This window comes from Helianthus annuus, chromosome 12, assembly GCF_002127325.2.
Source record: "Helianthus annuus cultivar XRQ/B chromosome 12, HanXRQr2.0-SUNRISE, whole genome shotgun sequence".
NCBI lineage: Eukaryota > Viridiplantae > Streptophyta > Magnoliopsida > Asterales > Asteraceae > Helianthus > Helianthus annuus.
In genome coordinates this window covers 153,443,405-153,459,735 of record NC_035444.2, presented here as the reverse complement: position 1 = coordinate 153,459,735, position 16,331 = coordinate 153,443,405, and the positions used below count along the sequence as shown (strand labels likewise).

General features: G+C 35.6%; 1 protein-coding gene and 1 long non-coding RNA gene across 3 annotated transcripts; both read left to right on the top strand.

The window, feature by feature from the left end:
* The first annotated feature begins 1,328 nt into the window (after nucleotides 1–1,328).
* On the top strand, nucleotides 1,329–6,341 carry LOC110931003. Of its 2 annotated transcripts, XR_002588150.2 has the most exons (5): nucleotides 1,329–1,533; nucleotides 2,017–4,188; nucleotides 4,828–4,993; nucleotides 5,403–5,836; nucleotides 5,974–6,341. It is a non-coding gene; the product is annotated as an uncharacterized LOC110931003 (long non-coding RNA). The 2 variants fall into 2 exon arrangements; XR_004873808.1 differs by lacking the exon at nucleotides 4,828–4,993.
* A 4,009-nt stretch (nucleotides 6,342–10,350) lies between these two features.
* Nucleotides 10,351–12,172, top strand: LOC110932643 (B3 domain-containing protein REM5-like). The gene is made up of 3 exons (XM_022175964.1): nucleotides 10,351–10,401; nucleotides 10,494–10,862; nucleotides 11,747–12,172. The coding sequence occupies exons 1-3, from the start codon at nucleotides 10,351–10,353 to the stop codon at nucleotides 12,170–12,172; spliced, it is 846 nt and encodes a 281-aa protein (XP_022031656.1).
* Nucleotides 12,173–16,331: the final 4,159 nt, after the last annotated feature.

The following is a 16,331-nucleotide window of genomic DNA, read 5'->3' as shown; positions in this document are numbered from 1 at the left end:
GCGCCATAACGTCTCTACTCATGGTTCCTATCACAAACAAATTGATCCATAAGTTCATCGCTCCATAACATAATGTTTCAATTTTAATTTTCAACCCTAGAAATCGTGTGTAATCACCCTAAAAATCATCTAAACAACATAATCACCCTAAAAATCATCTAAACAACCATAAACAACGTCAAAACACATGAAATTTCAAACCTATTTAAGATTTTTTTTACCCTTTGGTGTCGGACGGTGGTGGTTCGCAGCTGCTGATGACGTGCTGTTGTGGTTGCTGTTATGTTCAATGATCGCTGGTAGGAGACGACCCGAGAGAGGGAGGGCGGGAGGAATTCTAAGGGACTATTGGGCTTATTTTAATTATTATAGTTTGAATTTAGGTTGAGTTTGGTTAATGGGCTAGTAAATAGTGGGCTAATTATGTTTAATGAAATAGTGGGGTAAGGTATTGGGTATTTGGGTTAAGTTGAGTAGTATAAGTTTATATAATTTAGGTAGTTTTTTTTTTTAATTAGAGTTTACTAAAAAAATTTAAAATATAAACCGATAATATCTTTTACCTAAGGGGTGCGGACGAAAAAATCCAAGGGGCGCGGACGGGATTTTCAACGGAAAATAGCACTAAAATTTTTTTTCCCGGGGGTGCGCCCGCCCACCTTGGGCTAGGGGTAAGTCCGCCCCTGCATATAGCCTTGACCACCTTTTACTACCGGAGTCTTGTCCGGCCACCATATCGTTTTGCTCTTCGACCATCGGAACATTGTCTCGTTCGACCAACTGAATGTTTTCTGGTACATCTTGTGGACGCGATTCCAAAATCGATAAAATATTAGCATGTTGGTGGTTCAATGAGTCGTTTGTGGCCATATTTTTATACGTATTGAAAGAGAGATTCTTATAGTAGGTTTTTAACAAAGTTGGTTTGAGTAAATTATTGGGTAATAATTTACTTTAATTTTACCGTTGAATAACGTTTTTTTTTTAAATCAAATATTTTATTTCTATTTAATTTGATGGCTCGTCCGAAACAAAGTCCGAAATCCCGGACTTCAATGCGGACTTTAGCCACAAACCAAGGCCACATCACGGCCGGTACGTTGCACCTTCGTCTCGTCATGTTGCCCCCTCATCCGGACTTCACCACGTACAATAACGACGTAGATTAGGGATGAGCACATTACCGAACCGGTACCGTTATTTACCGGCGTTTTACCCGTAAATACCGGTACTGATACCAAAAAACGAGGAAAATGGGAACCGGTACCGGTACCTAATATATATCTGGTGCGGTTCAGTACCCATACCAAATACAATAACGACGACCTAAAGCATTTGTACAAAAAATGTAAAGTTCATACGTACGTATAGGGACTACTACAATAATGATTATACGAGTCTAAAGAACTCAATCGGTGGTGGGTTTTAAAGTTTCTAGTTACAGATCACCGGTGCACACCAGGTGTTTGTGAAATGTCCCCTGTGAACTTGCCGGTGGAGTTTGGTGCTCGGGATGTTGGGAAACAAGATAAGGTAAGTCTCTTTGGGGGTTGTGAACTTTTTTTTTTTTTCCTATAGTTGGATATCTATCTATCATCAATTATAGATTTTTTTAGTCTGCTAAAATGTCCCAAATTTTGGTGATGAAATTAAGGTTTTGTTGGTCAAACTGAGGGTATGAAAAAGTCCCAAAATTGAGTGGTTCAGTACTTCAAATGTTGTATCTTGAATTTAATTAGCTAGGGTTTTATTCCATCATGAATATTGATTCTGTGTTGATTTGAGATGAAATAGTATGTTAGATCTATTCATATAAAGTTTTTCTTTGTATTGATTGTTAAATCAAATGAATTATGATCTAAACTGAGATGTCACATATTATGTCACACTAGATGATTAAAGCCATATCATTCTTTGTTCTGTTGTTCATATGCACACATATATATTCATTATATGAGAAACAAGAGTTCTATTATTCAATAAGTTATATTCATATATCTCCTACTTTCTTTACAGTTTTGAAGTATCCATCCGTACAAATGGTTCCTTCATTCTTTGTGATCTTGCTCAACCCATCCACCCTTCACCTGGTACTCATCTTCTCAACTCACACACTCCTAGTTTTTCATTTTTTATCTTGTAATTTTTGTCCATTTACAAAATAGTTTGCAGCCATTGCCAAGCATTTGGAGAATAAAATCCGAGAAGGTCTGGTAATTGTATCTGCAAATGGAGGGTGCCGATGGAGATTGAGGATCAAACAAATCAATGGTAGTTACTGTTTTGCCAATGGATGGCACAATGTGGTTCAAGATATCAAGTTGGGTCTTGGTGATTTTCTCTACTTTCAGCCCCTTGATCAATTCACCTTAAGAATGTCAATCCATAATCCAAATGGGTGTGAAAGAGTTATGCCACCAAAAGTAGAACATGTTATTGAACATGATGACGAAGGCGATGATCCTTACTTTACGTTTATTATCACTAAAAACTACACAAACTCATTGGTAAAATTCATTAGTTGTTACAAAATAATACTTGGTTATATATGAATTTAACATGTTTGCATGCATGTTGGTACCGTAGTGATTCCCAGCAGAATTTGCTAAGTTGGTGAGAATGGAAGCTGAAAGAACCATGGCGATGAAGAATAATGGCAAGTGAGTTTACAGGTGGAGATATCACATGATACGAAAAGGTACTATTTAGCGACTGGATGGTGTGTTTTTCAGCGAGAAAATGGTTTATCGGAGGGAGATGAATGTGTAATCAAGTTTGTGAGAAGTGAAGGGAAGTTATTACTATCAAAAATCACTTAGATCTAACCACAACCTTGATTTTTGGCTTTGGTTGCTCAGTGATTTTTTATGGTAATAACTTCCCTTCACTTCTCACAAACTTGATTACACATTCATCTCCCTTTGATAAACCATTTTCTCGCTTAAAAACACCTCATCCGGTCGCCAAACAGTACCTTTTCGTATCATGTGATATCTCCACCCGCAAAGTCACTTGTCATTCTTCTCCATCAACATTCTTCGTCGCCATGGTTCATTCGGCTTCCATTCCCGCCAACTTCCCAAAATTTAACTGTAGCGATTACCGACGGAATTTGCTAAGTTAGCGGGAATGGAAGCTGAAGGAACCATGGTGATGAAGAATGTTGATGGAGAAAATAGCAAGTGAGTTTGCGGGTGGAGATATCACATGATACGAAAAGGTACTGTTTAGCAACCGAATAGGATATTTTTCGGCAAGAAAATGGTTTATCGGAAGGAGATGAGTGTGTAATCAAGTTTGTGAGAAGTGAAAGGAAGTTATTACTATAAAAAATCACTGAGCAACCACAGACAAAAATCAAGGTTGTGGTTAGATCTAAGTGATTTTTGATAGTAATAACTTCCTTTCACTTCTCACAAACTTGATTACACATTCATCTCCCTCCGATAAACCATTTTCTCGCTGAAAAACACACCATCCGGTCGCTAAATAGTACCTTTTCGTATCATGTGATATCTCCACCTGTAAACTCACTTGCCATTATTCTTCATCGCCATGGTTCTTTCAGCTTCCATTCCCGCCAACTTAGCAAATTCCGCTGGGAATCGCTAGAGTACCAACATGTATGCAAACATGTAAAATTCATATATAACCAAGTATTATTTTGTAACAACTAATGAATCTTACCAACGAGTTTGTGTAGGTTTTAGTGATAATAAATGTAAAGTAAGGATCATCGCTTTCGTCATCATCTTCAATAACATGTTCTACTTTTGGTGTCATAACTCTTTCACACCCATTTGGATTATGGATTGGCATTCTTAAGGTGAATTGATCAAGGGGTTAAAAGTAGAGAAAATCACCATGACCCAACTTGATATCTTGAACCACATTGTGTCATCCATTGGCAAAACAGTAACTACTGTTGATTTGTTTGATCCTCAATCTCCACCGGTACCCTCCATTTGCAGATACGATTACCGGACCTTCTTGGATTTTGTTCTCCAAATGCTTGGCAATGGCTACAAACTATTTTGTAAATGGACAAAAATTACAAGAAAAAAAATGAAAAACTAGGAGTGTGAGTTGAGAAGATGAGTACCAGGTGGATGGTTGAGCAAGATCACAAAGAATGTGTAATCAAGTTTGTGAGAAGTGAAGTGAATGAAACTGAGACATGAGATTGAAGTAAGAAAAGCCAGAATGCATCGTTAAACCCATAGTTGTTAATAGTGAGCATAGCGCCCGCTATAGCGAATAGCGTAGCGTAGGGCTCATGTGTCGCTATATAGCTGGTAGCGACAAATAGCGAGATTTTTGTAGTTTTTTAGGTTTTTTTTTTTAATATTTTTTGGTAAAATATACGTATAAAATATTTCTAAAATTTTCTTCTAGTGTATCGCTAAACATGAAATAGCGCCCACTATTTCATCGCTATCGCTACGTAGGCACGTAGCATATAGGTAGCTTGTCGCTATCGTCCGTCCGCTATTCCCTATCGACAACTATGGTTAAGGTTAAACCTAAAGTATAATCCCCATCCCGAATTTAGTCATATAATAAAGTCGGTTTTGGAATTCATTATCTATTAGCAAAGATAACAAATAAATTAACAATATTTAGAGGTCGTGTTTTATTTTGTTTGTATAGAAATAAGCTAATTGAGTTATGTTTTGTAGCTATTGTTTTATTTACATAACCCACTCATAAGCAAATGCGTCAGTTATATAGACTGCATGCACTGATATCATTCTTTTAAAACTACTCTTAAGGTGGGAACCTTATATTAAAATTTATATTTAACAAAATTACTTTTTTTTTTATCAGGTATTTCCAGCTCTAGCTGATAGGGAAATAATCAAATAATGTCTATCCTAGGCCATAGTGGCTCTTAAGTTGTGATTTTTGGGTTCTTACAATGATATTCAATTCAATCTGTAACAAGTACATTGTTCATATGCAATTATCAAGGCTTGTAGTACCTTTTACTATGGTAAACCATACTTGTACCTTGTTTTACTTTGTGCACACGTTTTTTTTTTGCGTTTTTCTGGTTTAAATAATTTTAATTATTTTTAATATTTTTATAATTTATTTATATTCATTTTTTATAACTTTTTTATATTTTTCTATAATTTTTAGTTAAAAAAATAATTATTTTCGAATTTTATACTTTTAAAGTTGAAGTCGTCTTCTTCATTGCGAGTTGCGACCCTGTAAATTTAGCAGGGGAGAAAAAGCGGAGTTATGGAGGAGAGAGAGGTTTTTTTTTAATTATTTTAATGGGAGTACTCTATTGACTGGCCAACGGACTGGGGGGGGGGGGTGTTTTGTGTGCTTTAAACTTTTATATATTGGGCCCCCTAGGTCCTTAACAGAGTTAATTATTGCCGTTATGGTAGGTGTGGCTGACGTATTAATATTAACATCAGCCACCGTGGCTTTTGTGGGCGGTCGTGCGGCTGGGAGAGCGCCCGCGTGGCGGGAGATGAAAAATGGACGACTGGATGCGCAGGCGGGAGATGAAAAATGGACGACTGGATGCGCAGCCACGTGGCGGGGTCTAGGTTTGCACTTTGACCCCTGAAGTTTGAGAATTTACACTTTCGGTCCCTGGAGTTAGGATTTAACAGAGAAAACTAACGAAGTTAGTGGATAAAGCTCATCTGAGGGGAATTTTGGTCTTTTCACACCCCTATTTTGTCCTTTAGCGTCGGGGTAAACCTGCACCAGAAGGGAACAGAACAAGGTCAAACAAAATGCAATCCTTCAAACTCGCACCAGCTTAGCTTTCCTTATGTAAACCTGCAATCTTGGACCTTTTCGCCATCCACCGGTAAGAGTTCTCTTTTATCTTCACCACGACTGGGACAGCCGAAGGGGTTATATTAAAAACCTTGTCATTTCTATGCAACCTAATCTTCCTCGGCGTCAGCAGAAAGATCACGTATATAACCTGCTTCTTCCTTGCAGCCATGTCCTTGCCAAGAATATATTGCAACATCTAGCCAACCGAGTCAAAGCTGTCAGGAAAACGAGGATATTGACCCAAACACAATTTGATCACCACACCATTTTGGCGAAAGTACTGGTTAGCCAAAGATAGTATGATGTCTCAATATGAATACTACGTGACGGACATAGTCCATCGCCAAAAGCAACGCTCCAGGCGGCAAACACCATCGTTGTTGGAATCTTAGCGCTGTAAGCACGCCACACAAAACAGTACAAAACAGTTTACCTTTTACTCCACTTAAACTGAGGTTGATGCCCATCCATAACCATCCGATCTTTGATATCAAGTCTGACTTGTTTGACTGTGAAATTATTATTAGTTATCCTAAATTATACACCAAAAATTAAATATAAAAGTTAAAAAGAGAATATGTCGCAAGGTTTTATAATTAAAATGTAATTATTTTGTATGCATATGTATTTTTGATTGTGAAATTGAAGTATTATTATGAAAAACAAAACAGCTGTGTTAAACGATTCGTCAATCTGTGAATATTCATGTCGTATTTGAGTTTATGTGTTTGGTCTCATATTCTTGGTCAACTATTGTATCGGTACGAATAATTTTCTTAAAATTTTGGACATATGATTAGACTTTTTAGCATACTACACATAGAGAAGTGTTGGGTCATACTATGTTTTTGTCAAGTCAACAACCTATGCATAACATAATCTATAAATGTCGAGTCAACACTCTACATTAACCATTTGAAGGACTAAACAGCTAAATTACACATGGTACAACAACCAACTAGAATTATGTTCCTAAATATTACACAATGACAATCAAAATACAATAAGGCATCATGAGCATGGAAGATGTGGTTCAAAGTGACGCTTGAATTTTTTATTTTTTATTTTTTATTTTTTTTTGGCGTTGTGGCAAGCGATGACAAGTAACGTAAGGCAGGCGGTGTTCATAAGAACAACCTGGTCTCACTATATCCTTCACCTGAAAATAACAACATAAGCAAATTTTCTCTGTTATAACCAAAAAACACATTAAAATTTAAAGATTTTGTGTTTCATATAGAATGATTTGAAATCTGAGGAATTAAATTACATGGTGGTTAAACAATTCTAATTATGGGGTGCCATCCGATACCGGTAAACCTTATGAGTGGAAGTAGTTTGCTATATTTTTTTTTTTTATGGACAGGTTTTTGAGGTTCTAAACATTTCAAATTTTCTTTCGATAACACCACGTACAACGAAACCACAAACATAAAAATAAAAGTGCATTAAACCTTTATGTAGAGTCGTACAGATAGGTTTCAACTTTCAACCTCTATGGGGTACTGAAATGGACATAATAATGAAATGGATCATTATCATTTCATGGTTGTTTGGTTATCATATGGGAATGGAATGAATCGTTACGTTTTGTTGTTTGGTAGACATGAAAAGAAGGAATAAAATCTGCGATGGGTGCGGTGGTCAATGGAGACGCTGGGCAGCGATGGCGACAGTGGTTGATGGCGGCAGCGGCGACACCGGTGTTCGGTGCTAGAGGGTGACGGTGGTCGGTGGTGGCGCTAGTGTTTGGTGGCGATGAGTGGCTGTGACGGTGGGTGGTGGTGAAGGGTGGCAGTGGTGGTCGGTGATGTTTGGTGGTAGTGGCCGGTGACATAAATGAGCTTTTGTACTAGTGGTTACTGTTTTGCTTAAATAACAACGAGACCCAGGTTCTAATCTTGACATCTTTAAATTCTATATTTTAGCTTTTTTTTTTTGTTTTTTTGTTAGTGACATTTAATGCTTAATTTTGTCAACTAGATCTTTACCTTCAATTAATAAATTACTTCATAAAATTAGCTAAAAATAATTATTTAGGTGCTGTTTGTTTTTTCTTCTTGAAAACCTCTTCTGCTGCAGGCCACATCTGCAGGCATCTGCAGGAGAAGAGGTGGACCAAATGTCTTCAGTCTGTAAGGAGAAGAGGGTTTGTTTTTTCTTTTATATAAAACCTCTTCTTCTTCTAGGTTTTAACACACACCACACAGACAATCTGCACCTCCACTCTCTCTCTACTCTCTCTCTACAATCTGCACCACCGCCATCATCACCACCGCCACCACTTCACCACCGCCATCATCACAACCACCGTCACCACCTCCACCGCCATCATCACAACCACCGAGCCTGCAACGAATCGAACAAAACGACCGTCACCACCTCCGCCTTCACACCTGGCCGGAGTCGCTGAACATGAGGTCGACCGGACTCGCTGAACTTTGATCGATTTGGGGTGTTCGTTTCCGATCGATTTAGGGTTTTCGATTTTAGGGTTTTCGTTTTGGGGGTTTTGATGTGGGGGTTTTGTTTGTGATGTTGATGATGACGTCGGAGGTGGTGGCGGAGTGGAGGTGGAGCAGAGGTGATGGCGGAGTGGAGGCTGGAGCAGCGGAGGTGGTGATGATGATGATGATGGCGGAGCAGTGGTGGTGGTGGCGGAGCAGCGGAGGTGGTGGCGGAGTGGAGGTGGTGGTGGCGGAGCAGGGGTGGTGATGATGATGATGATGGTGGCGGAGCAGTGGTGGTGGTGGCAGAGCAGGGGCGGAGCATGGGTGGAGGTGGAGGTGGTGCCAAGAAGAGGTAAAGCTCTTCTTGGAGAAGCTTTGGTTTTATCACTTCCTCATGAAGAGGCTGGGGAGAGACAGGAAGCACTTCTCAAAAAAAAAAAACAAACACTCTTTTAAGGCTAAACATCTTCCCGCGTCTGCACGGTGCAGACAGAAGAGGCAGGAAGCTCTTTTTGAAAAAAAAAACAAACACCACCTTAAAATACATCCACATAAATTTTAGTGATTGATGAGTTTATATTAAATGGAGATCTACGAATAGGGCCCAATTTTTTTCTCGCATCGGGCCAGAATTTTGTTTGTGATTTTCGGAGACGGCCTATGTATAGAAAAAGATAAAAGAGAGGGATGCGTGAATATTAACTCCCAATTTGGCTTCTACTATATTTTTCTCTATATATATCTGTATATATATATATATATATATATATATATATGGGGAAGGTTCAAATGAAAACCACTAGTTATTGTGAAAACTCGAAAACTAATTAAAAAAAGCCAAAAAAACATACAATTTTTTTTTTTTAATTTTTTTTTTGCAATCAAAATTTCGCAGGTTTTTTAATATAAAAAAATTTCAAAAAAAAAAAAAAAATTTTTTGCGTAGTGCACATGTGTAATACTGCACATATGTATGTGTACTACACATGTGTATTATTACACATGTGCACTACACAAAAATTTTTTATTTTATTTTATTTTTTTGAAAAAAAGTTTTTTTTTATATATAAAAAGCAGCGATTTTTATAAAAAAAATTGAAAAAAAAAAAATTTTGTGTGTTTTTTAGGCTTTTTTTAATTAGTTTTCGAATTTTCACAATAAAAGTGGTTTTCATTTGAACCATCCCCATATATATATATATATATATATATATATATATATATATAAATAAAGAAGAGGGATGTGTGAATATTAACTCCTTACAATTTCCATAGATGTATATAGAAGTTTTGACGTTCCAAAAAAGTTTATATAAATAAAAATAAAAAATAAAAGAATGGAAGAGAATATTTATTTTTAAAAGAATGGAAGAGAATATATTAGAAAGGGGAATTGACCTGTAATAATTCCACTTAGACCTTACTGGCCATTAATAATCCCATCTCAGAATATTTCCCCCACTAGTCCCACATTTCACCTATTTTTCCTACAATGGTCCTCCGTTAAAAAAACTTAACGGAGTTAAGTTTTTTTTCCAAATTGCAAACAGATTTTTTAGAGCTTTTGATCAGAACAATGATACGAGTCCATTGATGTAAAACTTACTTCGAAATGGTGTTGCAAGTGACTTGATTTTGGTTAATTGGAAATTTAAACACCCGAATTGAAGTGTCGTTTTCATCATGTGGAGCACCGTTTCGAGGCAAGTTTTACATCAATGGACTCGTATCGTCGTTCTAATCAAAAGCCCTAAAGAATCTATTTGTAATTTGGAAAAAAGCTTAACTCCGTTAAGTTTTTCTAACGGGGGACTATTGTAGGAAAAATAGGTGAAAGGTGAGACTGATGAAGGGAATATTCTGAGGTGGGATTATTAATGGCCAATAAGATTTAGGTGAGATTATTTAAGGCGAATTTCCCAATCGGAAAACTAACTTGGATTCCTCGAGTTAATCGGTTTGACTTTGACAACACATTATTTTTCATGATATATTACCTTAATTAATTCACCCGATCAAAAATCTTCCAAGATTTTACTCATTTTTAATAACATCTTCATTCTACAATATTTTGCCATAAGAAAAAAGATTAATGGCTTCTTCATTCTTCAAGATTTTACTCGACCCATCAGCCGATCACATGGTATTTCTTCATCTTTTTCACAAACTCAATATCTCTATATTTTTTATTTTCTTTTTGTAACTTTTATCCACAATATTTTTAAACTTTGGCAGTCATTGCCACCCGATTTTGCATGCATGCATGTGGAGAACAAAATCACAAATAACCCAATAATTCAATATGCAAATGGAGGGTATTATTCGTGGCGGTTAAAGATCGAACAAATCGGTGATGATTATTGTTTTGTTAATGGATGGAACAATGTGGTTAAAGATATCCGGTTGGGTTTTGGTGATTTTCTTTTATTTAAGCTTGTTGATCAGTCCACCTTTAGATTGTCAATTTATAGTCCAGATGGGTGTGAAAAGATTTTGCAACCAAAAACTGACCAAAATTGTGATGAAAAGATTGAGGAGAAAAGTGATGATGATGATGATCCTTTTTTTGTGGTGATTTTCACTTTGAGCCATGCAAGATTCTTGGTAATTGTCAACAATTTCATTTAGTTTTATAAAAATTCTAACTTTTTTTTTTTTTTATAATGGTGGCGCAGTTTGTTGCTCGTCTACCTGCTATCCTTATGTAATTTGCCCTGGTAATTAGAACGAAACAATGTTCTCATGGTCAACCCGAACGGTTTTTAATATGGGTCAACATGACATGTTTTTTAAATAGGTCTCGTCTGTCCACCCAAATCTGTTTTTTATTTCGTGTCGAATTTGGGTCTTGTCAAGAATCGCTATCCCTGATATTAATAAGTTCATTTAGTTAAAAAAAAACTTGGTTTCACTAACTTAGCAATCGTGCATGTTGGTATGTTAACAAGCATGAGCGGAGGTTAATGGTGGCTCGGTGGTGCCCGGCCCCTACCAATTTTTTGCTCATGGTGTTAATTTTACTGAAAGTTATTTTTTTAGTGTAAAATATTGGATTTTTAAGAGTTCAGCCCTACTGATTTGAATTTTGAAAGTCTGACCCCCACTGAATTTTTGTTTTAGCTCCACCACTGTTAACAAGTTCATTTAGTTTTGTTACAAAATAAAACAAAAATAAAGTTTTTGACACTTGGTGTTACTAGGTTAACATTTGTGCATGTTGGTATGTTATTGTTAACAAGTCCATTTAGTGTTATAAAAAAATATAAAATATAAAAGTTTTTTTACATTTGGTTTTACTAGCTTAACATTCCTGCTTTGTTGGTATGTTAACAAGTCCATTTGGTTTTATAAAAATAGAACTTTTTTACACTTGATTTCACTAATTAAACTGCATTGTAGGTTTGTTAACAACTTCATTTAGTTCTATAAAAAATGTTCTTTACATTTGGTTTTACTAATTTGACATTTGGGCATGTTGGTACTATTAGCGGTTTCCTGAGGGATTTGCGGAGTTGATGGGAATAGATGCGGAAGGACCCATAAAGGTAAAGAATCTTGACGGAAAAGAATGGGGTACGGGTTTGAAGTTGGACAAATCATATAGAAGTATGATAAGGTACTTTTTGTCGCCAGGGTGGCCTCGTTTCGCACGAGAAAATAAGTTAGCAGAAGGAGATGAATGCGTGTTTAAGTTCATTAGAAGTGAAGGTAAGTTGTTACTAGCAAAAGTCACCAAGAAAAAATCCAGGGAAATTCAGGTGGCGGCGGAGGCCATGAGAAGGGCGAGGGGGCGCGCGTTGGCGAATCGAAAAAATGGTGGTGATGTGGACGTGGATCATGATGAAGAGTGTGTAGAGGCGACAGAGAAACCATTTGAAATGCCACCTAAGCGACGATGTGGATCGCAACCTTAGCAAAAATCAAGGGTTTTGCTTTTTTTGAAACTTGTGAACGTTTAGCAATTTTGAAGTGTGTGTATTTCGAACATCTATTATGCAACCCAATAGCAAACGTGCTAAATAGAAAGCCATACTACCCAATTAACATTACATTTCCTATTCTTATTACCATACCACAAAAACGAATAGGAAATTATCAAATAAAAACAAGCCACTTCAATCTATCATTTTGTGCAAAAATAACTTCATTCTGACTCTTTCAAAGCGTCCACCAAGTTGTAAAAATCACTCGTTGAATGAGTTTGCGTCTCTTGTTTTCGATCTGCAAAGAATCCAACCATAGCATAATTCCCGCTGGATGATAAACCAAAGGTAAAGAAACAAGCCATTTACAAATAGCCTTCCACGTTCTAACCATCACATCACATCCTCCAAGAATATGGTCAACTGACTCCTCTACCATGGAAGGGACATCTACCCAGGTACGGGTATGGGCGATGATTATTGTTTTGTTAATGGATGGAACAATTTGGTTAAAGATATCCAGTTGGGTTTTGGGGATTTTCTTTTATTTAAGCTTCGTGATCAGTCTACCTTTAGGCCATTGGGTATGGGCCTCGTTAGAGGGCCGTCTCCCCCCTTTAGGCACGCCCAACACCGCCCCCTTGGGGCCCGGCATGGCAAAGGCGTCGGATTTTGGACGCTGGAGACGGGCCAGAAAATTGAATGGGGTGGGCCCCCCTAACGTTAACCTGCAACCTTTAAAAAAAAAAAAATTCACCCCACCACTATAAATTAAACCCCTTTTCACCCCACTTGTTTACCAAACTACTCCCACTTTTCTCCCATTTTTATAAAAAAAAACCTCTCCCAACCTTAAAAACATTATGGATCCCTACAACCCAAATAATCCCAACTCAAGTTCACACCCGTTTTCGTCATCCGGCTACACACCTGTAATGGACAACGCTTTTGCGGGTTACCAACAAATGCTAAACGCTTTCAACCAAATGATGGACAAAATTAGGAAAAAATGGAGTGGGGGAGTGTAGTTTTTTTTTTAAATGTAACTTTAGGTTATTTTTAAGTGTGTTTTTTTTTTTAATTTAAATGTAACTCTAGGTTTTTTTAGGTGTGTTTTTTTTTATTTAATGTAACTTTAGGTTGTTGTGTTTTAAGGTTTTATTTAAATGTAACTTTTTTACTTTTATTTACTTTGTTTTCATTAATTATTTAAATCAAATAAATAATAATAAAAAATTGGAGGAGGAACATCCCCACACCCTTGGATAGTCTCCAAGGGGATGGTCCTTCTCCTTTGCCTACGTGACGCTTATGTGGAGGATAGTCCTTTGGAGACTATCCTCCCCCATACCCAATGGTCTTAGAATGTCAATATATAGTCCAGATGGGTGTGAAAAGATTTTGCAACCAAAAACTGACCAAAATTATGATGAAAAGATTGAGGAGAAAAGTGATGATGATTATGATCCTTTTTTTGTGGTGATTCTCACTTTGAGCCATGCAAGATTCTTGGTAATTGTTAACAACGAGTTGACTTTAGTCCGTGCGTTGCGGCGGGATGATGATTATAAATGTTTTAGTAGTTATATTATGTGTGAAAACGTTTGTTAAAAACATTCTTTTCTTGTTACTTTATCACCCTTAAACAAATCATATTTCAATGTGTATACATGTGACTTTGAATTGCAAGCAAACTAAATAACTTAAACGATATATATAAATCAAATAAAATAAATAAAACGACTAATTTATTATTATTCTTGATCTCCATGAAACCACCCGTAAGAAGAACAATTGAATAGATCACCCATATGTTAATCGACCCCTATCGAGATTCAAGGAAGGGATAAAAAATCATAGAAAATATTACGCTCTAATCGATATGTGTATTGTTGAATTAATCGAATCGAAAAAGCTTTGAAATTCTTAGTTTTAAGGTAGAACGTGAGTGACATATTAGTTTTGATTTTGAATTACAAAAATAATAATAACTATTCAAGTTATGATGTTTTTTAACGCATATAAAAAATAAGACCAAATATTTTTTAAATCAATCACTTCAAATTCTAAGAGAGAGTAAATATTTTAGCAGGTTTGTTGTATGTAAAAGTCGGATAGAAATTTAACTTTTCATACAAACCCACTAAAAATCTTCAGTGTATTATCATATACTCAGAATATTAATATAAATATTAATACAAAAGAATTTCAGCAAACATCAACATAAGAACAAAATTCACAAAAAAGAACCCACACGTGGCAGTAACTATCGTATACACGAAACAACCCTCTTTTCCGGCCAGTAGTGCCCACCATCAATTTCCATTGCGAGACAAAGATATTAAAACAAAATCAACAAAAACAAACAAATCGAAATTCTAAAATGACGATCAAATCGGTGGTTACGGCTTTCACGTTAACCGGAGAGGCCTTCGAATCAGTCGACGTTGACTTCTCCGACTCTGATTCGTGGCAGGTTATCGATCGTTCCGATTCCGATGACGGAAACTTCAGTTATGGTGGTGTCATCACCACCGACGATGAAGACGGCGTCGTTCCAAATGTTGATGATCTTCTTCAACATCTATTTGGATCTTCGTCCGATGTTTCTACGTAGTCTGTTGTGGATGTGAAAGCAAATTAAATGAGATGATTTCTTTTTATAGGACACAACAGAACCCTTTGTAATATTTTGAAGTGATGCAACGGTTCGTTCTTCAGATGGTATCAATCTGAGTATTTCTGCTCGCATGAAAAGTTACTTCGGTTCACAAATGAAAAGAGCATACGGTACCGCGTGATATGTTTTTTATATTGATCATTGGCGCCATTTTATAGGAATGCAGACGGGTTATAAAAATACTGGATAATCTTTGTGAAGGTACGGGTTATATATGGTGTTAAACGTTGTCAACCGACGGTGGTCAAAGAACAGGTGTTGGTTTGGTAATTTCTTTTCAAACGACGCCGGTTATCATGTTGACGGAAACGGTGGGATACTCTCAAAACACATTTTGCAGTTACAGTTTTCTTGCATTAATTAATGCATTGGTAAATCATAAATGCCAACCATCAAAAGGTGGAGTTTTTTTCCAAATAGGTGTAGGTGGAAAAAATATTTATCAAAATAAGTGATTTGAAAAATATTTATCAAAATTGGTGTTTTTCTTTATTTTCTTTCTTTTACTAATTATATTATAAATCTTCTTTTTTTAGTTTAATCAACCTATTATCACTTTTATACTCTTTTTCTTCAATCAACTCATTATATTTTTATATATATAATATATATATATATATATATATAATTTATTAAAAAAAATTCTTATTTTATGATCGAACCATGTTAAAACAAATTGAAATTGTTAAGAAAGACCTCTCACCTACTTTTTTTAATTATTTTTCTGAGGTAATATTAAGGTAATATTAATTTCATTTACTATTTGGTTAGTCTAAATAATTAACAATTCAATACTCTTGTTAATTTTTATTTTATGGAATTAATAATGAAGAGAGAAAACTTTATATTTGAATTATTTAACTTACGTAAATATAAAGGAAATAAAAGAAAAACCTTAAAAAAGAAAAAAAAAAGAAAAGAGATATAATAAGTTAGTTAAAAGTAAAATAAAACCATTTTGAGTTGTTTGAAAAAAAAACGTGATATTGAATAAAAAACAAAATCAAAAAACACAATATATTTGTTTAAATTAATAAAACAAATAAAATACTCATTTTGGTAAATATTTTTTCTAAATCACCTAGTTTGGTAAATATTTTTTTCCACCACTATCATTTTGGAAAAAAAACTTAAAAAACACCTATTTTAGTAAATATTTTTCAAATCACCCATTTTGATAAATATTTTTTTCACCACCACCCTTTTGGGAAAAAACTCTCAAAAGGTGTGATCAAAAGTTGTGTCGGTTAATAAGTTTGCGTATGTAATTGCTTTGGAAATGTTTAGAATATACTGTATAAGTTGCATTAAAACGGTGGCTATCAAAAGTTGCGACGATTAATAAGTTTGTGTCGTGACTTAAGTTGCTTTTTGTATTATTATAGAATTTCATTTAGTTTTATAAAAATTCTAACTTTTTTTATATAATGGTCAAACCGAACGGTTTTTAATACGGGTCAACATGACATG